The sequence below is a fragment of the Bombus pascuorum genome, chromosome 7, assembly GCF_905332965.1.
Source record: "Bombus pascuorum chromosome 7, iyBomPasc1.1, whole genome shotgun sequence".
In the NCBI taxonomy this organism is placed as follows: Eukaryota; Metazoa; Arthropoda; class Insecta; order Hymenoptera; family Apidae; genus Bombus; species Bombus pascuorum.
This window is the reverse complement of record NC_083494.1, coordinates 2,397,349-2,423,023: the sequence shown is the minus strand read 5'-3', so window position 1 is coordinate 2,423,023 and position 25,675 is coordinate 2,397,349. Positions and strand designations below refer to the sequence as shown.

The window sequence follows — 25,675 nt, the reverse complement described above, 5'->3', positions numbered from 1 at the left end:
CTCACTAACATTTTCGACTTACAACAATACAAGTTTCATACAACAGCATAGTTTGTAATAGCGTTGAACATGTCGAATTTTGTGCCTGGAAACTACGATTTGCGGACAGCATTGATTTTCTGTTACCATTTGAAGAAAACTGCTGCGGAATCGCATCGAATGCTTGTCGAAGCTTACGGTGCGCATGCTCTTGGTAAATCACAGTGCTTTGAGTGATTTAAAAAATTCAGAAGTGACAATTTTGACGCGAGGAACGAAGGACGTGGAAGACCACCGAAAAAGTTTCAAGACCGCGAATAACATGCATCGTTGGATGAGGATGACGCTCAAACGCAACAACAACTCGCTGATCGATTAAACGTGACACGAGAAGCCGTCTCCATACGGGCAATACTTCGAATAAAATATTTTTAATCATTTTCATACAATAAACGTGTATTTTCTATATAAAAATTCCGGTTTCATATTTACATACCTGGTAAATGTCAAATACATTTGCATCGAATTAGCTTTTATAGCTAACAATCAGCATTTTCTATTTATATGTCTATCTGAGTATATTATCTTCGTACATAGTAATTCGGCCCATTAGAAATTATAGACACTTTGAATTTTTATAAAGCTATAAAAACGTTCTTGTATACTCTTATTAAAGTCTAATTTATAATTATATTTCGATACCATTAAGAGACTACGAATGTAATTGTACGAATGTAATTTACATTTGAATCAAAAGAACAATTTTATTAATTTTGTTTAGAGATCATAGATAAATTCAGTATGATTGAAATTAATGTAGATCGCGTAGTTCTGAATTCTGTGACCATGTTTTTGTTGATGCTTCAAGTTTCTTGTTACGCCCCGAGGCTTATTATAGGCCGTGTTCCTAACCGTCTCCCTTGGTGCTACAGTGTTGCAGACAGATCGTCTTACATGACCGGCGAGATATACAGAATGTAGCGATAAGCGCATAGTTGCCGTCAAGCAGCGAGTTCTAGAAAACATCGATTCGCCTTCGGTCCGTTATTTTACCTACGCAAAAAAGGTGGCATACGTGACCATAACCGCGAACGGTTGCGAGACCCGAGCGTGGTGGGGGTCGTCTCCAAGAGAAGACGAAGGACAAAATCGAAGAGCAGTCAGTAGTAAATGAGGATTCAAACCGAATGCATCGGGAGGTTCAGAGAAATAAAATCAAACGTCGCTTAGTCAAACGAATACGTCGAGAAATATAAAGTCGAGTCGAGTTGTAATAATAAACTAGTTGTATCATCGTTAAATCATTTGTAACGTGTTAATTATAATTTTAAATATTGTTAAAGATAGGAGCTTATATTAACCCTGTTAATTCAGTGTTACAATCATTTGAACTTCCTCTGTTATCCTAGTCGAAACAGGGGAACAATTGGTTCGCAGCGTCGACTCTCAGAATCGTAGCGAAAATTTATGCTTCTCGCTGACGCGTTTCCTCGCGATCGTGTCTCTTCGCGAACGGTCGTAACATTCCTAATGTAGTCTAATTCTGGTGCCATTTTCGTTCTGTGCTACGTCTCATTAGATTATCAATGTATGGGCGGAATTATCTTCGCTAGAAACTCAATTTAATGCCTTACACGAGTTACAGAAGTTTCTTTACGGCACTCCAACTCTGTTTAAACTGGACTTTCCAGTAAAGTCGTGCAATCTTGTTACTTAATCTCGTAATAGAATAAAAGCGTAACGCATCATCGCGTCAATTATTTCATTAATTTATGCAACACTTGTTAAGCAACTCTTGATACATGGTCGTGTGAATTATTCACGGTTAATTACGTTTGAGAAGAAATTTACGTTAAACGAATACCAGCTACAACACCTTCCCAGAATAAGTTAAGCTGTGCTTTATGAGAATCCGAGCACTTATGGCTGAATATATGGTTTAGTTACTTTTCGAAACTTTAACCGCGAAACTAAACGTAGAAAGCTTCTGTGAATACGAAGAAAATAGTTCAGTGACATTTGCTTAAACGCTTTGTGCAATAAGTTTGAAAAATAAAAAAATGAAGACAATTGTTATAATATTCGGAACAATGAAATTTCGGGAAAAATGTTATTGCATTACGAATCAAATATGTCATTTTATCCGCAACAAAAGGATAATACGAAAATATGATCGAATTCAGTAGCCACAAATTTATAACAGATGGTCCACGCAATTCCGAATTTGCATAGAAATGTAAATACCGAAACAAAGGAGAGCAGTTCGAAATTAGAAAAAGGTGCACAAAAAGCGGAAAATCCACATTGTAGTTTTATCAACTATGGAATAGAAAGTTTTTGAAAATTTCCGAGTATTTGGTCAAAAGTTCAGTGAGTGGAAAGAAACAAAACAGATGAACAATTACGGGCAGAATAGAATTTTAAATGGGCGGCGAAAATACAAGAATCGTTTAATGAGATAAAAATCATCCGCAAATCACTGTACTAAAAATCAAATTACCTTTAGGTGTACTATAAATATTAGACTATGTTGCACATACAATCATACAATTAGGTTTAAAAAAAGATTCTCTGACAAATTAATAATTATGGTAAAAATGCTTATTACGTCGCCCATATACATTTATTTCCATTATTTTCCCTTTAAATATATATATATTCGTATAATATGCTTCTTCACTTCCTGGAATCACTAAAATTCTGATAAAAAATCACTAAATTTTTGATTTTTGAATTGTAATTATACAAGTTTGCAAATATAGTAATAAAAAAATAATAAGGTAAGATAGTATAAATAATAAGATAATTTCTAAGAATGATTTACATCGACAAGAAATACCTGGAAGGTGAGAGGTCTTCCTTCGATGCAGCACGCATGCGGCTGTGAAATCGTTTGGGTGTTAGATGTTCTTCGCTGTCCTCCTGAGTAGATGGATGATACGGATAATAGAAGGGCTTTTCCTTCCCTCCGACTGTTTTCATTAGCACTCTGCCAGAACTATATCTGCGAATATAAATTTATATACATATAAATTTGTGCATACAGTAAAATTTATTTGTCAACAAATCGTTCCTCTCATCTATGAAATACGATGTTCTTTATTTAAAAAAAAAAACAGCAATAATATATAATATACATATATTCTTTCCTGTAGAAACCATGTTGCATATGTTGTTATTGGTCGTGAAAAGATGACAGCTATTTTTATTGGAGTACGTATCGGGAAAGTTTATTCGTTAAACTTTCTACGAACATAAAAATTTTTCAGACAATAAATGGTTAAAAAATGAAGAATCAAGGAAACAGATTTTAAAATAAATACTAAAATAGAGGAGGCCGAGGATTTTTGTTACCATTTTAATTAACATCTCTTTTTAATTGGTAGGTTTAAAAAATTTCAGGAAATTAAAAAAATGTATTGTAACAGAGAAAGCAACGTATTTCTATCGAGAAAAATTTATATGAAGAAAGAACATTAATGTTTCAATATAAATATCTGTTTTCTTGTGTTAAATAGAATAGACTAGCAAATTATTAGATCTCTTTGAAAATAAACGAACGCTTTGAAAACGGTTTATTCATAATTTATGACTTTATCGAAGATTCTATTGATTTTATCGAATATTTCTAAACTAAAATCATTTTTACTAACTTTCTTTTGCCTCTTGTCTTTGATAAGCTAAGGGTGCCTTTAATATGTCAAAACGTCTTCGAGTGGAAGAGCAGTTGGTTCAATTCGATTTCTAACAATGTAACTCTTTTGGTTTAAATAGAAATGCATAATAATAAACGTTTACCTATTTGTTTCGAATTTATATTGGGGCCTCCGCATAACCAGCAGGCGAGGAAGGATGTGGATAAAAACCCTCTTCACCCAAGGCGCCATTTTGTGAGTTTGCGGCGATCGAAAGTGAACATTAAGCACAACCACTGTCACGCATATGCTGTAAAATAAACAAAGAAACGATAAATTTGGTATAACAATTTCGTCAACTATAAATTAATAAAATTAGGTTTGTATCACGTCGTTACATTTAAACACGAATTACGAATTAATTAAAATCTTTAAAGCAAATATTGTCTGGTTTCATTGTTCCTATTTTCATTTCAAGTGCTCTGATGAAGCTTTTATTCTCACGAAAATTTTAATAGATGTCGAGAAACGAGTAATTGCAGCTTTTGAACTATGACACGGTGAACACTGCTTCGCGTGTGTTTACGCATCTTCAAGTTGTTAATGACGTACATGTACGTCGTATAACGATGATAGACTCTTTGGAAAGTTTTGCAACACGTTCGTTAAGCATAAAGTCAATAATTTCCTTCGGTTCAGCATTGTTCATCGCGTCGATGACATCCTCATTTATTTCCATCGCGGGTACTTTCATTAAGCAAACTTCCTTTTAATTAAACGATTTATCCATTATTTTCCTCTATAATCTCGGCTGCGTTTAAATCACAAGAAATGCATCACGTGAAAGTTTCGTTTTCATAGATTAAAAAGCTAATTAAAAATTGTTTCATGAATATCTATATTATACGAAAAGAATTCGTTTTAAAGAGAGCGCGTCATTTTATCAAACAAATTTTTATTCGCGACTCAATTTTATTCTAAACAGTTTTCATTCCTTTGAAATTTTTTTCCAAATTATAGAACAAACTATCGCGTTTATTCGACAGTGGTGCAGGTCAAAGAAAAATAAAATGGCACATATAAACAATTATAAACAAATATGCTTCTACGATTTTCTACGAAAATCTTCGAATATTCTATAAAAACTCCATTTTCACTGGAATAAATCGTATTTTTACGTAACAATATATTCATTTATTAACGTAGGGGCTAATGATAACTATTTCATGGCGAAATTACTGTTATCGCATGTGATTTTGTTTTATCGTTTAAAACTATAGGTTATGTTAATATTTCGATTCGAGAGATTCCGCAGATCTTATCTTTTTACTCTCTTCCACGCAATACTTTTCGGTTGTATTACTAGCAAGTCATTTCCTAAATTATTCTTATCTATACTCGTAATTTTGCATCTGATAATCTCTAATTAAACTAATAATTATGTAATAATTGAAAATCTCAATCAGTGGTTTGTACAATTTTTATATTTAATTATATATAATAATAACAGATGTGTTTTCATTTCTTCCTTCATTTTCATTGATTGTCCTTGACATTAATTCGATGATTGTATGCATGCAAGTAAAAAATCCAAGACTCACTTGTTTATTGGATGCATATTGTACGTAATACAAACTCAAACAGTGAAAAAGAAATTAAATATTATACTTTTACTCGTTCTTCTTAAAAATAATACAATTTTATATTCAGCTTGACCTGGTTGGGTAGTTGAACGTGAATTGATTGTAAAAATCAGGTTAATCGAAATCTATTTTTGTAGCCAGAAATTTGTTAAGATATTGTATCTTTCAACATGTCTGAGGTAAATCGCAGACAGGTAAATATGTAAGCAATTTTTAACTGGATTTGATGCAGCGAAAAGTCGGATTTACACTGACTATAAATTTTATCTTGTTATAGACATATTTATAAAAGAGAACTTTAGCGTTATCTTAATTATGTGATCATGAAAATAACTGAAATGAATTAAATTAAATTAAAAAATAAATTAAAAAAGACACCTTAACTACGTTGAAATGTACACACATATGAAACCAGAAACGCTTATTTGTCAAATAGGTTAATTCCACGAAACGAGAAGCAGAAAAAATTAACGAAATTGTATATGTATAATATAACCATCGATTAACAAATACTTTGGCATTAAAATTTCAAAAAGTTCAAAAAGCCGAGTCAATCGCATTGGCCCGTGAGCGGTTCAAACAACTCGTAACACGCCTATGTAATAGCCATACTTCACATTTCTATGCCTTTTTTTATCTTTACGAACGTAACTGAAGAAACGGAATCAAAATAGGAATTTGTTTTATCTACCAGATATTATTGTAGTGTCATGGACGAAAGGCCTAAGAGATACCGGGCGAACCATAAACAAACAATGTCGCGAGAAAGCCTCAGTGCCGACAGGTCCATCTATGTATCGTCGGTCTTTCAATCGAATAGTTGCGCGAAAAAAAGTCTACGTGACTCTGGCCACGAACGGTTGCGGAACACATGCGTGGTGGGACTAAGAGGAAAGACAAGGGGTTGCTAAAGGACAAAGACGAATTAACAGTCAGTGTTAGTTGAGAAGTCAGAGAGTGCGAACTGCATTGTCGAGATAGTGTTGCTAGCGTTGTCGAGAGAATGTGGTCCGCGTGAGAGAGAGCGTTGGAACTGTGGTGACTAGAGTTGCAAATTAACTATCTAGTTGTCTTAATTATAGTACGTTATTGTGATTAGTTCACATTAAACAACCATCGTTTTCTGTTTAACCAACACCTGTTTAATCCGTATTAAATAAACTAATTGTAGCAAGATCCTACATTATAATCAATAATTTTAGATATTTTGTTTTGTAATTTGATTATACCGTACATTGTATGCATTGTATGCACTTTTGCATCCTCAAATTTCCCACAAATGCACAAAAACCCGTAGTCCGATTCCAACGCCCTTGGCTTATTCCGTTAAATTGTGAAGCAACGGATAGACGTGTACAATAAAACTTGTGATGTGATATTTTCGTCGATATTCACGACCAATCGTTACCAATATCTATCATCGATTATTACCAAGGAAAAGAAGGAAAAAGAGGAAATTTTTACAGAGGGATAAGGCAAATTGCCATAACATATAAGCAGGAGTGGGTGCAATGGAACGACAGAATGTAAATCTCACGAGGCCATTCATAATGGAGATCCATTCAGCAATGGCTGGCTTTAGCAGCCGGTACTAAGGAACAAACTGCGATTTAAATTGGACCAGCCTCCTTTGACTCGACTTGCAGCCATTTATCGGCTCGGAACTCGCCTTTCCACGTTTACCTTCGAGTGCCTACGCCTTTTTCCTCCCCTTTTGTGTTCGCCGTTTGTCTTCCTTTTGGAAATCGTATTAGTCGGCCAGAAGTGAATTAAGACATCCATGTTTCGCGTACAGCAAATTCGATCGCTGTGAGATCATAAAGCGCCGTGGCGCATCGCGTTGTGTCATACGACAACGAGGATTTCGTTATTAATTTAAGCCAAGACTTTCTCTCTTAGTATTCTTAGTATTGTGTCAATCTGTGTGACGTAGAATTTACGAGTCATCTTAGTATCAATGTTCTCTGGAATTTGCGTGTAAAGCAAGTTATGTAGTTAGTTCATTATAACGAGTTGTGATAAATTGGTACAGTAACTTTTGAGGTTAGTAGCGAAAACGAGAAAAAGACAAATAAATCAGCGGACAGAAAAAGGTGTGAAAAGAAGAATATATTCCGGTAATGTCTCTCTGGTTTTGTGTGATTTGACGTTACTGCATTAACAAAATGATACATTAGCATTTTGGGAATTAGTAAACGATTAGAAAATCAATAATAGTGTAAACTTTTTGTGTATTTTATACGAGTGTTTCCGAAATTGTGGTACAAGTGGAGTGGTGATTCTACATAAATACTTCTACATAAAAATAAGCGGAAAATAGGATCGAAAGTATGGTAAGTAATTATTATATAAATTATAAGATATGTGTTTGAAACCCCATTAGATGCCCGTCTATTAACTGCAAGTTTCGAATTATGAAACTTCTGTTTTTAATTATTTTCGTCAATCATATGTCTGTTTGAAAATAATACAATTGTATCGTACTGAGACATTTAATTTACACACAGTGAATTTACGAGCATGTATATAATTGAATTTTTAGAATACATTTTTGTATCGACTGACGTTTATGTCATAAATGACGTTTTGTATTAAAACACGTCATATACTTTATAATTGCAAAAAATAGGAACACAAAATTTTTATTTGAAACGAATAAAAAAACCAAATGCCCGAGTATTACGAAATAATTTCAGAGACGCAGATTTCTTATACAGTCTCTGCGTCTTCTCTATGAAATTCTGTACTTCCGTACCATTCCAATTATACAGAAATAGGAAAATTATTTCGAATAAAATTTGTAACGTCGCTCTTAAAAATTCCCTGGAAGAATCTATTTATGCCGAGAAACGTGCTTTCATCTTTAAATGAAATAGCTTTGTAAATCAAGTTACTCCTCGCACACTTCTTCATCTACATCTTAAACGCGTTATTTTAAATAACCTTTCAATATTAATAATTCGATAATTTTCCACTGAGAAATTGTTTCCCGTGATCTCTTAGTTTCTCAATCTTTTATCATTTAATTTCGGCTTCACAGTCCACAGATGGACTTGATCTTACAATGTCTTCTGAAACTCACACACATCTAATAATCTTCTAGTCATGCAATGTATGTATATGTATAATTGTACATGTATAATATAATAATTTATAATTATAATAATATGTGTAATAAAACTATGTATAACTGCTGTATATCATTCACATCTATATAATTAATTATATTATATATAATTACATTTTATAATTATAATATTTATAATAATTTATAATAAAACTATGTATAACTGCTGTATATCATTCACATCTATATAATTAATTATATTATATATAATTACATTTTATAATTATAATATTTATAATAATTTATAATAAAACTATGTATAACTGCTGTATATCATTCACATCTATATAATTAATTATATTATATATAATTATATTTTATAATTGTAATATTTATAATATGTATATTTATAATAATTATAATATTTATAATAATTTATAATAAAACTATGTATAACTGCTGTATATCATTCACATCTATATAATTAATTATATTATATATAATTACATGTACTTAAATATAATAATTGCATGATCTTAAAAATTCAATCGTTGTTTCCTTTTGTCTACAAATATCTAGTCTCCGCGTCATGATGTCACAATCATAACCTTCACGAGATGATAATAATTCAGAAGAATAGATCAATTATTTCAACGCTTAAGAGAAGTACTCGATAGGGGCACAGTGCGGTCTATCTTAGCTTTAATGGCGCGCAATGCCTCTGCGTTTCTTGGAAAAAGCAATAATGGCGTGGTTTAAGGCACGAAGGAACCGGCCATCCCCTTGAAATTCAACGGAGAAAAGGGGTCGGTTTCTTGGTTGGCCTCCGCCTTGGCTGGAAGCAAGTGCCGGTCGATGCTGCTGCTGATTAATGTGTCACACCTACCGCATCTTTCCATTCTTCCAATGTATTGAAAAGGTTAATATACTATCGTCAGAATATATTTATCGTCGACGCTACGACGTATACGTAAGTCCATTTTATCAGTCCACTCTTTCTAGTGTTCCTAATTTTTGTCATTACTTGGATAATTAAAAATAATGGCAATTTCACTCTATGCCTTTCACTGTTTAGGTAATTTAAACTAATTGTAATTTCTAAATCTTGTATGTATCATTATTTGATTCGAAATAATTGTTTCAAATAATTGACACGAACAGGTTGAGTCAGTAAAAGCTACCGCCTGGTATAATTCCTTATCCACTGACTTTATCGAAAAACGTTCCAAGTGAAATTTATTGTATTTAAGGAACGTGGTCGTACGAGTAAATCTTCATTTTTTGATACCTTTTTTTTTGAGATATTAAGGTGACTGAGTTTTTTTTAATAACCACCGTATACTTTTTATGACATTAATTGATTTAGTTGAGTATTGCCTGTAAAAAAGCATTGGTTTTGATCACTGGTTTGGTAGGTACTTTAACTTTAATTTGTCAAGTTAAAAGTTTAAGTATGAAAGATGAAGCAACGTGAATACAAGAATATCGCTTCGAGCCTTTCTTTGGCCTGTGTATTTCTTACTCTCACTCATTCTCATATTTTATTTAGAGTACCTATCACGTACATCCACACTTCCATCTCAAACACACATACAAATTATTCTAATTTTACTTCAATTGTTGAACTTATGTTTTGTTGAACTTATATTCTTAAGCAAACATTTGCATTATTATTTTATTTCCAAGATTTGAATTAATACTTCTTTATAATCAATAGATAACGTTATAAATTGTATCTACTTATTCACAGTTTGTGGAAAAACATAATTTTGTAGAATAACTAAATACAATAATATAATGTTACAATGTTGAAATATTATTCTGGGATACTTCTTGATAGAATCCTCAACATTATATTTGTATTGACATGAAAACACGAAATATATTTTGTTCTCATTTCTACATTAATTCTTATGTTTCATAAATTGTGTACATCATATAAATTATCAACAAAATATTTATTAGGACCTTAAAGTCTTATTAGATTGATGCACTGTAATCTTCATTATTAATTAAATGAATAATTGGCTTTAGAATATCCCATTAATTTTATAAGCTTAAACTTCATTTTTAAATAGGGTCATTACACGTTCATACGTAATTTAAGTTTAATGTTCGTTGAACGTAAACCAGCTTACTCGTAGTTCATTTACTTTCACCCTCGTGTTAAGAGTATCTTGTTTGGCAATAAAATTTGCCTCCATATTTGACGACTACTTAAATTCTCTTTTCCTGTTCAATGAGTATAGAAGAATTTTTAAATACCAAGCTTATTTACATTTAATTATGAAATATGATTTAAAATTTGAACAATATGAATAAAAATTAATTATGATTTAAAATATAATATGATTGTCCTACATTCTAAATTTTCAATATCTTATTTATTTTTAAAATTAGATTTCTCTAAGGCTAAGTGTTTAAAACTCAATTTTTGAAACACTAATTGCTTTTATAATAAGTTTCATTCCCCAATTTCCTCTATGATCTCATAATCATCAATTCCATCAACTTAGATGATATTTAATATCTCATCTATGATGTTCTTTTTTCCAATAAATTGTCGACTTTCAATATAATTTAAATATTAATTACTCATTGAATTATTACTAATTTGAGTCTTTTCTAATTCATTTGTACCCTTCACTGTATTTATTGTATGTAGGTATATACATATTCGTCTCTGGTCAATATATTAATGTACAATGCTACAATATTATTTTTATTCTGAATATTGTTACTATTATTGCTTGCTCATAACTGCACTAAAGACTTTCGTGCATGAAAAAATATTTGATGAAATTATGATCAAACATGAATCGAATACGACTCTAAAACTACTTAAAATGAATTTTGATATATTGACAGTTATACGAGGGTGACTCAAATATAAACGAGACTTTATTTTTAAAATAATTTTATTCAGTGAAATAACATAGCCAAGCACATATTATTTTTCAACATAGTCTCCTGCTTTGGAAATGCATTTTTCCCAGCGGATTGGGAGATTTTTGATCCCAGCATCGTAAAAAGAAGAGTGCTGTGTCAGAAGCCAATTGCGCACAAAGGCCTCCACCGCCGCGTCGTCTTGGAATCGTTGTCCTCCTAGTGCTTCTTTAAGCGGTCCGAAGAGATGGAAATCGCAGGGCGATAGGTCAGGACTGTAGGGAGGATGATCAAGTGGAGTCCACCTTATTTCCTCTAATGTTGTGCAGGTTAGAGCTGCTGTATGAGGCCTGGCGTTGTCGTGGAGGAGAATGACGTCTCGAATCGGTTGGTTACGCCTTTTCGAACGATAAGCAACCTTTGCCTCCCTCAAAAGCTCACAGTAATAAGCAGCATTTATTGTGCGACGCTCATGCAAAAAATCAATGTGCAAAACGCCACGCCGGTCGAAAAAAACAGTTGCCAGCACCTTCCCAGCTGACAACCGCGTCTTGGCTTTCACAGGGGCTGCCTCCTCCTTCCTCCGCCACTCCATACTGGCTTGTTTCGATTCGGGTGTGTAATGATGAACCCAAGTTTCATCGCAGGTGACTATTCGATTCAAAAATGTATCCCCTTCTTCCGAAAACCGTGCTGAAAGCTCCTGACACACTTGGAAACGTCTCAACTTCTGTTCTGCTGTCAAAAGGCGAGGGACCCATCTGGCGCACACTTTACGGAACCCTAGGTCCTTTGTGACGATTGTTTGACAGCTCCCATAACTTATTCCAACCTGTGCTGTCATTTCAGAAAGTGTCAAACGCCGATCTCTTTCAAGAAGTTCACGAATCGTGCGAATGTTCTCCTCCGTAATGCTGGTTCGAGGACGACGATCATGTTCCACATTTTCAACCAGTTCACGTCCTTCCTTGAACTTCTTATGCCAGGCAAACACGCGAGCCCTTGACAGTGTCTGATCCCCGAACTGTGCAGTCAATCTTTGCAGAATTTCTATTGGTTTGACGCCTTCATGTGTGAGAAATTTAATAATAATGCGTTGCGCAACTGAGAGGTGTACTTGTTGCTCTGACATCTTGAATACTACCGCCAAACGTGTCTGAACTGGACAACGCGGTGTCGATCCTTCGATCGTAACGGGAATTTACGACTCCCGTTGACGCTCCTAACGGAGACTCGTCTCCCCGCGACTGGACGAACAAACATTGTGGGGCGGTTATCGTACCGCTAAACGGGGAGTCGAACACCCTTGCACTTCCGTGTTATGGAAGCGATCGGTACCGCCGATCTTTAAGCATAGAAAACTAAATTAAAAGAATTAAAAGAAAATAAAAGAACTAAAAATGTAATAGAAAAGAACGAGACCAGTATTTGAACAAGAAACTGAAAACCAAATCTATGGAAAGAGAAACCATAAGAGAAACACATTATTCACGCCACTCCAGCGCAAAAGTGCTCTCAAATGTTTCTCTGCAATAAACGCCCTGCGCAGCCAACTTATTTATATCAAATTCAACAGATATAGTGGCAAGACGTTGAAATGCCACGTCATACGTCCTTTTAGCGTCAGACAAATTGTTGATACCAAAATCATTTTGACCGCTTCGTTCTAATGCGCGGTCAGGTAAGTCGAGCGCGCACAGCAACTGTTCAAAATAAGAACGCAACGGACCACCAAGTGCAACAAAGAAATCATCAGGGAACCTTGCCGTAGATGAAAATGGCGCGGATCCACGAAGCCGAATATAGGCCTCGCGAACCCTGTTCCTATTTGCAACAATATGAAAACCAAGAAACTGATGGTCCGCTACAAATTGACAAAAATCAGAAAAACTACACCAACCTTGAGCCACCAACAATCGGTGTTTAACAGAAAAGTTGATGTACGACATAGCGAGTAAGGTCTTATCAACTCGCAAAGTAGTAGATGTCACACACGGCTCTGTCTCCGGCACAACACCCAAATCAAGCGAACTGAAGAGAAATCGAGCTTGCTCAATTACCTCTTCACTCACTGACTGAATACTAGACTGGTCCGGAGAAGTCACCAATAACGGATCCGGTGACGGTGAAGAACTATCAGAAACCGCTGGTACAGATTCTCTATAAGCAGAGGTCGCAATAGACAATTTAGGCGTCGACACAGCAGAAGGTTTGCGTCGTGGAGTTTTAGTCCTAGGAGTGCGAGCACAAGAACAAACGTATTTCTTACAATTCACACAAGCAGGCATTTAACGAATAATTCTAGCCATCGAGGCACTAAGTAGTAACTTCAATTCACGCGAACGAGACATTCGATTCTTCGCGTCAACATACTTCGGACGGTTCTTGCATTCATTCGTCAAGCTAGTCTAATAGTTTCACACGATATTGGGATTCATCGCGTTAACCGATATCCATTACAACATATTTATATATACGTTCCAAGTGTTGTGAAAAGTGGCGAAATAAATAAAAATAGATAACTGGAGACTACAGTTATTTCAATTTAACCACCCCTATTGTCGCAACTGAAATCAGGGGATCGCCCTGCTCGCGGTGTCGATCCTTCGATCGTAACGGGAATTTACGACTCCCGTTGACGCTCCTAACGGAGACTCGTCTCCCCGCGACTGGACGAAAAAACAGTGCTAGAAAATGGTATCACAACGTCGTCTCTATAAAAAGGAAATTTAAGTACAATAAATACAATAAACATTAGTTAACTATTTCTTGGTTTCTGTATAGAGCATCTAAATGAATGGAATATTGAGTTTTTTTTACAATTAGTACTAATTTTCCATGGGAGCGGGCTTCCCATCCCGAGAGGATTGGCCGACGAGGGCGCGGCGGTGCCCGTGGACGCGCCTACACGAGGCGCGCGAGAGCCGCCGCGACCTCCGAAGGGGATTGAAGTTAGCTGCTGGACCTTCCAGCACCCGGGAGCCACCAAGCAGTCCAGTTGGGGATCCGGATGGCCCCTGGGAGAGTGCGAGACGTAATACGGACAGAATGTTGTGCGCAGGGGGCCCGGTGTGTCGCCACAGCGGTTCCCGGGCACCCCACGCCGCTCTTCCCTCTAGAAGCGGCGGACGTCCGTGCGGATTTCCTCCACGAAAAAAAAAAGTACTAATTTTCCATAGGTATGTGGTGGCACATGAGTCATAAGACGAAGCGAAGCGAGAGCGACTCGTGTCGTTGTTTTGCCTCGGAACATTGACACCGCCTTGACGTATGAAACGCAATGATAAACAAACTCCGGGCAAAACAATGTCGCCGCTACGTACAACCGTCGATGAAACATGCATTCGAATTTTCTGACTCTCCCCGACTGAGTATAAGTAAGCGGACACGAGCATGAGCGCTAGTTAGTTAGTCAGTTAGTTACGAATAATACGAGTAATCATTTGGTAGGCGATTATCACGACACGAAAGCATTTACGCGTCTTTGTCGAGTACCTACAAGCGATTTACTTCAGCGGAATAAAATCTCCTGTAAGGACGTCTGTCGACGTTATCAGTTATTTTAAGAAATTGATTTGAAATACATTGGACGGTTGCAACAGCAAGCATCCTGATTATTTCTGTAATCAATATACCCAAATCTCACACAGGTACATTTTTCTTTTTCGTGAATTCGAACTACGTCAACTTTCTTTTCCTCCTGAAAAATTTATTTCTTGGCACTCGCAATGTTTTCTACGAACACTCTTCGATTACATCTGAAACACAATGCGCGTTACAAGGTCGATTTCTTCTAGAAATTCCTATCTACTTAAAATAATATCTTATCTTAAATAGCTCAGTGTACGATTTCTTTTCTAACATGATTAATTACAATTCTGTTTAATCGTTTCTCGATATAATTGTAATTAACCAGGATTCGAATCATCAACCGTTAATTGAATGGAGTCACACGACGGTTAATCGCTCATCAATTATATTAGAAATCATGCTATTCATCGCGCTGCAGTAACGTTTAATTGTTCATTGCTATAATTATCTACTTCTTACAAGGTTCGTCCTCCTCTTCTTCTTTCATCGTAATCTTTACCACCTACTTATCTCCTATCTCTCTTTCTCTCTTTTTCTTCGTACTCATTACTCCTCTTATGGTTTTTGCAAAGCTTTGCAGCGGCTGCGTTTCCGCCATGATGCGTTCTTTCTTGGTGACTGATGGGCAACGATGATGAAGCGACTTGGAAATTTGTAGGACAGCGGTTCTTCCCCGTGACGTAGGAAATTCCCCGAGGGAAGGGGAGCAAAAAGCACGGAGGATCGAAAACGCTGAGCCGAGAGTCTTTTGAAGTTCCAGTTTCACCGGGGTTCGTCCGGCGATCGCTTTATCACGGGTTACGCCCACTTCAACGATTTATGCATAACCGAGCTTCGATTCTCTGCCATTTATGCGTCGCGTTCGATTCCTTTACTATAAATTCAGAAAACATTTCCATGCCTCAATTGCACCGCTGTACATCCACTTCCATGTTCCTTGAATCTGAAATTTATCTTTTCCGATTTGAAATTCTTTTATGTATGTGTATGTTGCATAAATTCTGTCACTTTCATACTTCGTTTCTTTACATTTTCATTGGTTTCAACATTGGTTTCATTGTTTTTCGTTTTCGTATATGGTTTAGTTGGTATATCGAATGAATGTGTCATTTCAATGGAATCTACATATTCGCGGTCGGGCATTATTCGTATAACGTTCCGAATAAATTGCGATTGGAATAAAAACCGCGGATAGAACGAAGTTGTTTGCCAACGAACGATTTTTTAGTCGAACATGTCTCCGAATAAAGCAGACTTGGGCATTATTCGCATACAGTTTGATTCGGATAAAAACTGCGAATAAAACAAAGTTATTGGAGAATAACGAATAACCTTTTACTCTACGAACGTAGAAAGCAGAGATGAAATTCCCTAACAGCGATTTTATTTATTTTGATATATTAGTCAAATATTATTCAAAAATTGCCCTTCTTATTAATTTACGTGACAAATATTTTTCCTTGTTAACATTGCAAAAAAAAAATATAGTTTCTAAATATATATAAAAAAAGCTGTTCACAAACAATGCAATATTAAATCATACATAAAATTCTGTGGGAAAAAAATATTTTTGTAGAATCGGTACTACATCTTAATCCACAATTTGCATAATGATTTTATAGAAGTACGCTGATTTCTTATTGCGTGAGATGCTATTTTTAAGAATCCGATACTGTGCGTGTCATATGATACGATTAATTTGAAAATGTTACTTCCACCTTTAGTTGTAATTTTTATACTAAAACTATATTGTTGTCATGTTATCGAGCACTTTGAACGACTTATTTGTGGAAAGGACATTGGATTTTCGTATTACCTTTCGTAAACTGTAAGAGCAACTCGGTCTGTATAGGAGTGTTTCAAATTTAAGAGTACTCAACATGTAAAAAGCTTTTCTCTGTTTCAAGAAATCGTAGAACGCGGGCTGAGTTGTGCAATCGCGAAACGTTTCAACGTATTATTCAAACAACGGACCATTAAGTTTCGAATGTACACGTCTGTGGTATGATATATGATTCCGCTTCAGGCACGGTTTCTTTTTAGAAAAGTAATAACCTCTAGGTGTTTAGAAGCATTTGTTTGAGACTAATAGCGGTCCATATATTATTATCGCTTGTAATAATTAGTTGCAACAAATGCTACATCTACAGGGTGCGCCGTTAGAATCCGGACAAAAGAAGTTTTGTGCAGAAAGTTGTTTATTTAAGTCAATACACAAAAACACATGAAAATGTTGTTATATCTCATTTAAAGGGTCCTTGCTGAGAACTTTTATTCTATGTAACCACCCTCTGCCTCTATGACCTGCTCTATTCTTGCTCTAAAGCGCGAGCACGCTGACTTCAACTGGTCGCGTTTAATTGTCGCGAATTCTGACTCGATAGCAGCTCGTAGGGAGTTGACGTTGGGGTGCCTGCATTTATTAGTTTGTCTCTCGATAACGCCCCACACGTAATAGTCCAATGGGTTTAGGTCGGGACTGTTAGGAGGCCAGAAATCTTTCGACCAAAACATGTCCACATTGTCAGAGAGCCAATTTTGAACAAGATGACTTGTGTGAGCAGGTGCGCCATCTTGTTGAAATAAATACGGCCTTCCAGAAGCCGTAATTTCCATCCACGGCTTTATTACTGTCTTCAGGACCTCCAAATAAACCTCCTTTGTGATTCTTTCGCCTTTTTGGAAGAAGTGCGGAGGCATGACGTCGCCCTCACTTGAGACAACGCTGAACTTTTCTCGCCGGAGAAGGAGAACCCTTCTCGAACCACTCTGAGGCTGCGTATCTCTTAGCAATGTCGTATACCGTCGATCTTGGGTAGCTAAAGAATTTTATAATTTCGACCGGCGTTCTCCCGGCGCGAAGACTTTCTATAATCGCCGCTCTTCTATCGTATTCCGGGTTTTGCTTAACGAGTTCTGTCATTTTGAGGTTATAGAAGACTTATTGACATATTTAACTAACTTCAGAGTCAATCAGCACAAACATCTGAATTCTAATATGGTGGGAACTACAAATTGAATTCTGTCCGAATTCTAACGGCGCACCCTGTATTGCAAATATATATATATATATATATATTTATATATATATATATTTATTATATTATATTTATTATTTATTATATTTATTATATAGTATATATATATATATATATATATATATATACTATAGTCTATATATTATAGTATATACTGGGGATCTTCCAAAAAATTCCAAAAGAACATCCGACATATATATATATACTATAGTGTATAGACTATATATACTATACTATAGACTATATACTATAGTATACTATATACTATAGTATATATACTATAGTGTATACTATAGTGTATAGACTATATATACTATACTATAGACTATATACTATAGTATACTATATACTATAGTATATATATATATGTCGGATGTTCTTTTGGAATTTTTTGAAAGATCCCCAGTACCTTAGTCTAGACTGTTTATTATAGCTGTACTTAAATAACAAAACTTAGAAGTAATTGTTATGATTCGATCCGATTATGTTTGCCCGAGATTTGCGACAGTGGGCTTGGGCTCCAGGTGACACATCTGGTCGCTGAACGTAGCCACGGTCACGGGATGCACGTTTTTACCTAACAGAGGCATGGAGTAGTTGTATAGTTCTCCTTAAAAAAATATAGTTGTAGCGGCACACGGGCTCGAGGACAAATCAAGCCACGTATGGTTTTGCCTCAGAAGCGCCAATATTATGAAACGCACGTTGTATTAATAATCAAACTCCGGGCAGAAGCAATGTTGCCGCTACGCGGGACTGCCTGGCAACGGTGGTTGGAATTTTGTCGGTATCCCCCGACCAATACACAACAAACGAACGCGATCGTAAGGAGGGGAAAGTTTTCATCAGTTTTTTGTTCTTGCGATCTCCTTGGAGAGTTTCTTATCGTCTTTACGAGCAGTATATATCGAGTATCCCAGCGAACGTTAGTTCGTGTTTCAAAATATATTCTACGTTTAAGAAAGAGTTATCCCGTTGACCCTGGATTCGTTATTGAAACTAAAATCATTGTCATTAACATGTCGAATGTCTAATCACCACGGTTATTTGCCAAATTCTGTAAAAACTATATTTATACCAGTAAATATGATCTCTATTGTACAACAACGATGGCTAGTCCAAATAAAGATTCGTTACACGCCCCTAAATGATAACTCGACATATATATATAGTAGTAGTGGATAATTAAGCTGCAGCAGAAATAATTAAACAACAAGAAAGATGTTCGTACCCCAGACACATACATCTGCAGGTTCCACGGAAAAAGGGGAACATCAAGTTTTAGCACTTCTCAGAAAACGAAAATTTAGTTTTCGGTATAAGTACAATGTCACAACTTCGTATTTTCGTATTTTCTTGTACAGAGTGTTTCCTACTTTTCTGACAAGATTGTAGGAGCATGATCTACGAGTAAAGATAAGAAAAAAATCTTATAGAAAGTGTGTTTATAAACGCTTTGTTACAAAATTACAGGCAAATGTTAAATATGCCTGTACTTACAAGATATCTTCACGCATGAGTATCAATAACGTTAATAACGCAAGCAGCATAATACAAAATCTAAGTGATTGGAACCACAGTAATATTAAAACGACCAATGAACAATGTAAACAAGTAAAAGCGCTACGATGGTCCTTTACGCTGGGTTGATTATCGCATTACGAAACCGAGTGTTCATACGTACAATAGAAATATAACAAACGTAAACGTCCTCTTTTATTCGCCAAGCGTTTAATGTTCGTTCCATTTTTTTTCGCGGCTTTATCTCGGGTCTCTCGCCGAAAGCCGTTCCACTTGAATTCTAAGGCCGTTCATTTTCAAAGCGGCACGCTATTGCAGCCGCATGAATTCTAATCGCGTTCGAAAAACCAGCTCACGTTCCTAGAACGCATTCCGCGGAGCAACCGAAAGAAAAACTTATGGCGTTGTCCGAGCGATAACGCGGCCCTACAAATCTGCCGCCTTAAGTGAAAACTGTCAGGTGGCATAAAAATATTTCATTTATATGTACGTTAAATGAGAAAATTCGTCTCTACGTTAAAACTGAAGACATAACACTTTACATTTTAGTGTATCACAATTACATAACAGTATGTATATATATAACGTTACTATATATTTTATATATGTATAGTAGTATATATATATTACATTACATAATTACATTAAAACTGAAGACAACAGTTTACATTTTAGTGTATCACAATTATATAATAGTATGTATATATATAACGTTACTATATATTTTATATATGTATAGTAGTATATATATATTACATTACATAATTACATTAAAACTGAAGACAACAGTTTACATTTTAGTGTATCACAATTATATAACAGTATGTATATATAATGTTACTATATATTTTATATATGTATAGTAGTATATATATATATATATATATATATATATATATATATATTGCATTGCATAATTACATTAAAACTGAAGACATAACAGTTTACACTTTAGTGTATCACAATTACATAACAGTATGTATATAAATAACGCTACTATATATTTTATATATGTATAGTAGTATATAAATATTACATTACATAATTACATTAAAACTGAAGACAACAGTTTACACTTTAGTGTATCACAATTACATAACAGTATGTATATAAATAACGCTACTATATATTTTATATATGTATAGTAGTATATATATATTACATTACATAATTCCATTAAAACTGAAGACAACAGTTTACATTTTAATATATTACAATTATATAACAGTATGTATATATATAACGTTACTATATATTTTATATATATATACGTATATATATACTACTATACATATGCTGATATATGCGCTGATACATTACTTTTTTATTTATTTATTATCGTACTGATTAATAAAGAGCAGGGCATTGCTTGTTACTTAAACAGAAGCTTATACGTTATATATATATATACTACTATACATATATAAAATATATAGTAACGTTGTTACATGTTACATAGTAACGTCATACAACAGTTTATACTTCGAAATCAATGCGTGGTTGTTAAATAATTTTACTTTTTCTTCCTTTTGCATCAGCAATCAAACTCAAAAAGGTGAGGATTCTGTAGGCTGATTTGCTGGCTTAAGGCTTTAGGTTTCTTATTGTATGTCACGATGAGACCTCCTCCATCAAGTAGACTTGCTATATCTCATTGGAGGTCAGCTGACTTCTGTCTTCTCAAAGTAGAAGTGAGGGATTCTACGGGCTGATTTGGTTGCTTAGAGCTTTAGCTCCCTCATATGTCATGACGAGGGCTTCTCCATCGAGAAGACTTGCTATACTTCATTTGTCTTCTCAGTTTTATAGGACCCTGTTTCTTCAGGAGTAGTTGAACGAGAAAATTCGTGTGAAGATTTATTTTGATGTGGTGGCTGTGGCTTCTTTCTGGTATTGTAAAGGTCATCGTGAAGCGTTTTGTTTGATACATACCATGGTGTATCTGCTATTGCGCGAAACAATTTACACTGTGATCGTTGTACGATGTATTAGATTTACAAGCATAATCCCATAACTCTATGCCATAAGTCCATATCACCCTTAGTATTGTTTTATAGATAGATATTTTATTCTCCTATGATCATTCTGTCTTTCTGCCAAGTAACCAGTATATATTTTTATACCTTAAATCTATTTGCTTCGTTTTTATTGTTACACGTTCCTTCCAATTGAGTTTATTATCCAAACGAAGATTTAAATACTTTTATTTATTTATTATCACACTGATTAATAAAGAGCAGGTCATTGCTTGTTATTTAAACAGAAGCATCCCATAACTCTATGCCATAAGTCCATATCAGCCTTAGTATTGTTTCATAGATGGATATTTTATTCTTCTATGATCATTCTGTCTTTCTGCCAAGTAACCAATATATATTTTTATACCTTAAATCTATTTGCTTCGTTTTTACTGTTACACGTTCCTTCCAATTGAGTTTATTATCCAAACGAAGATTTAAATACTTTTATTTATTTATTATCACACTGATTAATAAAGAGCAGGTCATTGCTTGTTATTTAAGCAGAAACTTAAACGAGTTGGCTTAGCGTCGTTGCTTTCAATTTTCCACTTGGTAATCCAGCTTTGGAATAAATTTCGCTGACGTTGAAGCTAAAGGATGCGATGTTAGGATTTTCACGGGTTACAAACATCGCCGTATCGTCGCAAAACGTCCCTCCTGTGGTGTTTGACGCGGTGTTTGAGACTAAAAGGAAAAGCGTTTTCCTTGAAAACAACTTTTGACCAGATATGCCTATGTGAATTAACACGGAAGAAATTCGCGAGATACTCCAGCCGACAAAGTTTTAACGCTGCATGGATAAGTATTCTAAACCTTTGTGTTCCCCTTTTTCACCTTCCTCGTTCCATCTTTGATAAGGAAATGGAGAGCGAAGACCGATTACAGTCTCCTCGTCGCTTTTATCCGGATTGTTCTCCGATACTTGCTACAAAGCCTGTCTCTCATTTAAAATACAGTTTAATTAACGCGATCGATATGAGATGCAGGGTTGCAAATGACGTGTTAAGTGCGAATTAATTATCCTCGAAAGTAGGATAATTACAATGATTACAGCGGTGTTCTTGCCATTAAGTGAGTACCGCTCTTTCCGTATTTTGTCAACGCAAGTGCGCTAAAATGCTCGTACCTCGGAGTATCTTTGAAATTGGTTTGCTTCATCTGGATAAACTCTTCTTTTATTTTTCATTATTTTACGTCGCAGCACATGGCAACGTATTAATGACCGCGATTGCGTGTATCCTATGGATTTATAAATATTTAAATCGCACTTACATAGAAGTTACTTCAATTGGTACAGGTAATTAGTAAATAACGAATCAATAGCTGGTTGACGAAGTGCTATAGTTTTGTATATTTCTATAGTCAATGTAAAAGATCTAATTCTAATCTCTAATAAACTCTTACAGTGTCTGCTGATATGCTGACAAATTCTGGACAAGTATTTTAATGGTTGTTTATTAATTTTTGTATAAAGAACAACCTCAAAAAATGAGGAAAGTAAGATTACATTGTAGTATAAAGTTATTTAGTAATTATTTTTAACGTTCTAATATTTTTGAGACTACAAGAGCCTGTAAAATCATGATTATAGTGAATAGTGTAGTAAATTATATTTAAAGGAAAGCATCTCGTGTGCTATAAAGATTTCTTTTTTAAACAATGCTTTACACATATAAAAATTAATACAAGGATTTTAAGTATAGAATGTAACAAATATCGCATATAAATTATGCTTCTCAATTCTTTGACTAATTATTAAAATACTATAGACTTTATAGAAGCTATACAAATTACAGACATTAGAAGATAAAAAAATTGCCCACAATTTGTGAAAGAAAATAATTTATCACAGTGTTATAAATATCTCAAATTCTTTAAACTGAAAGAAGAAATAATGACAAATGGACGGATTTTCTTTCCATGATCATATTATTAAGAAACAAAATTTACTATTTATGTAAACTGATTGAAAATACATTGACCATTAATGAATTAATTGATGGGTAGATAAAATGTTGGAGATAGAAGACTATTATGTATATAGTATAATATAGTATAGTATATAATAGAACACTATTTTGTGTAGAATGTTTGTTACTTTTCTTTCATATGAAAAATCAATGTAATTTAATTACAGAGTTACGAATAAAAGGATCTACAATGATCGTTGTTTATGATTTTTAAAATAGAATGTTATCTGCTGGTAAAGTTGATTTTTAAACGCTAATATGCAAATATGTAAAATTAATGTTCACGATTATTAAACTTTATAGAAATGCCTATTGTTTGAGAATCTTTTAATCTCCAAATTTATTAGTTGCTAAATTATAAAGCAATGACCAATTCGTTGATCCTTTGCTTTATAGCGTGGCTATAACTATTCTTTCCATTTAACAAACATAAGCTGCGTGTGTAATTAATCGCTTAATTTAAGATTATTTTCAGTTACAGTCCCAATTAAATATTCCAACAATAATACACGGAATTGTTCGATACGCCATTACAGTAATGAACAACAAATCCTATTGCAGAATGTGTGCGTGTAAATAAATTTATAGTACATGATAGAGATGCACATACATGTACATACATGTATTGTTGAACGTATAACTAACGTAGTAATTTGATACTCAGGAAAAATGGGAAGGAACTAAAGAAAATTAGGAAATAATTAAATTTCACAAATTACATCTAACTATAAAATAAAAATTAAATTTGTTAAGTTTTAGTCATTGTGCAGTGTGCAAAGTATAGTGTACAAATTTACATAAAAATCGAGAAACAAAGAAGAATCAACAAAAATTGTACAATTCCTAGTGTATACTTAAACAACGCAGCCTTAAAAATTTCTTTCTTTCAATTCTTCTGTCTGTAATATTTTCCATCGTCCAGAGAAAAATCAGTAGTAGAATAATAGAAACAAAATATCAAAATGTTTGAAACTTTCTCGTCCAAAATTAATCTATTTTGATGTACGTCTTTCTTACTCTGTAATATTATTTTTCGAAGAGTGTAGCGAAATTCAAAGTGGATTCCTTTCGAATAGGCAGCTGCAGGGTTAGTAGCCTGCAGAAGGTAAAACAATTGAGAAGCAATTGGAAAAGTCGTATCCCCTAAGAATCCAATTTGCAAATGGAGCTTTTCGAAGACCTACGTACCGATTGATTTCGGTAAAACAATTGTAATAAGGGGAATGGATAGCTTTAATATAATAAAAGTATGGAATAATAACGAAATAGCACATATTGTACTTTACACAAAAAAATTGAAAGCCTCCAGGCAAAATCGGGTTTTGCTATCACCCGAGGCAAATAGAATTTTCAAATTGCGTTTTTTCATTAAAAGAATTCTGGCAAATTCGGCACCAGAGGATATTAAGATCAAAGCTATTCGATATTACAAAATTTGTTTAAACAGTCGATTGTGTTATAAATTATCATATTTTAGAATTCCTTCATCGTGTCTTTCTATTGGTAGAAAATTTCGTAAAGAGAACAGATATAAGAAAAAGAAATAAATATTAACACGTGTGATTTCTCCTTTACAAATACGAATTTTAAAATTACTTTCCTGTAAAAAATATTTGACCTCCTGTGTACTAATGATTTTTTTGATAAATCAACATCGAAATATTACCGACTTTCGATATGTAGTTTTAGATATATTATATATAATTAATTAGAATTAGAGCAACACGATGAGAACAAATAACTATTTGTTGATCATTTCACTGTCTTAATAAAAGCAGACGTTGATATCGGCAAAAACATTTGCATTTTAATAAATGCAGAAAAAAAATTCTCCCACCAAAAAGCCATTTCGACCGATTTAGTAGTTTTGGTGCTAAAGATTGCTTTTCCTCGAGTGAAATTAAATCGAGATTGACAGAAAAATTCGAGGACCGCAACAGGGTTAAGATAACGGCGTTCAGGTATAAAATTTCAATTTTGCTATGCCGATCAAACCTCTTTGTCCTATCTCATCCGTGAAATGTTTGATTATATCAGAAGGAACGAAGCAAGAGCGAATTGGCCGTTGTTATCTCATGCGAAGTAAGTAGTTTTATCGAGGAAAAGGAACAGAGGACCGGGGTGGAAACAAGAGAGGAAAGGTTTAACCGAAGCGTGGAGGTCCGTGTTAAAAAATTGTAAAACTTTCCAACACCTTCGTCTTACCATTTAATACAACGAATGACGTCTGAACAGCTGCCGTGGCTAACGTTCAAGTTTCGAACTTGTTTAAAGTTCGGATGCGGTCCTATCAATTGCATGAAAACTTTCTTTCCATCTCTCTC

At 34.4% G+C, this 25,675-nt stretch overlaps 1 protein-coding gene and 1 long non-coding RNA gene across 9 annotated transcripts in view; one reads left to right on the top strand and one right to left on the bottom strand.

The window, feature by feature from the left end:
* The window catches only part of LOC132908990 (acetylcholine receptor subunit alpha-like), a 389,316-nt gene that overhangs the window by 7,978 nt on the left and 355,663 nt on the right, over positions 1–25,675 (bottom strand). For all 8 annotated transcript variants that reach the window (XM_060963531.1, XM_060963532.1, XM_060963534.1 and 5 more), the window contains 2 exons: positions 3,778–3,924; positions 2,819–2,983 (listed from right to left, as the gene is read on the bottom strand). In XM_060963531.1, the coding sequence (XP_060819514.1) occupies positions 2,819–2,983; positions 3,778–3,924 (312 nt within the window). The remainder of the gene's footprint in view (positions 1–2,818; positions 2,984–3,777; positions 3,925–25,675) is intronic.
* The window catches only part of LOC132909057 (uncharacterized), a 165,081-nt gene that overhangs the window by 107,286 nt on the left and 32,120 nt on the right, over positions 1–25,675 (top strand). The window lies entirely within an intron of this gene.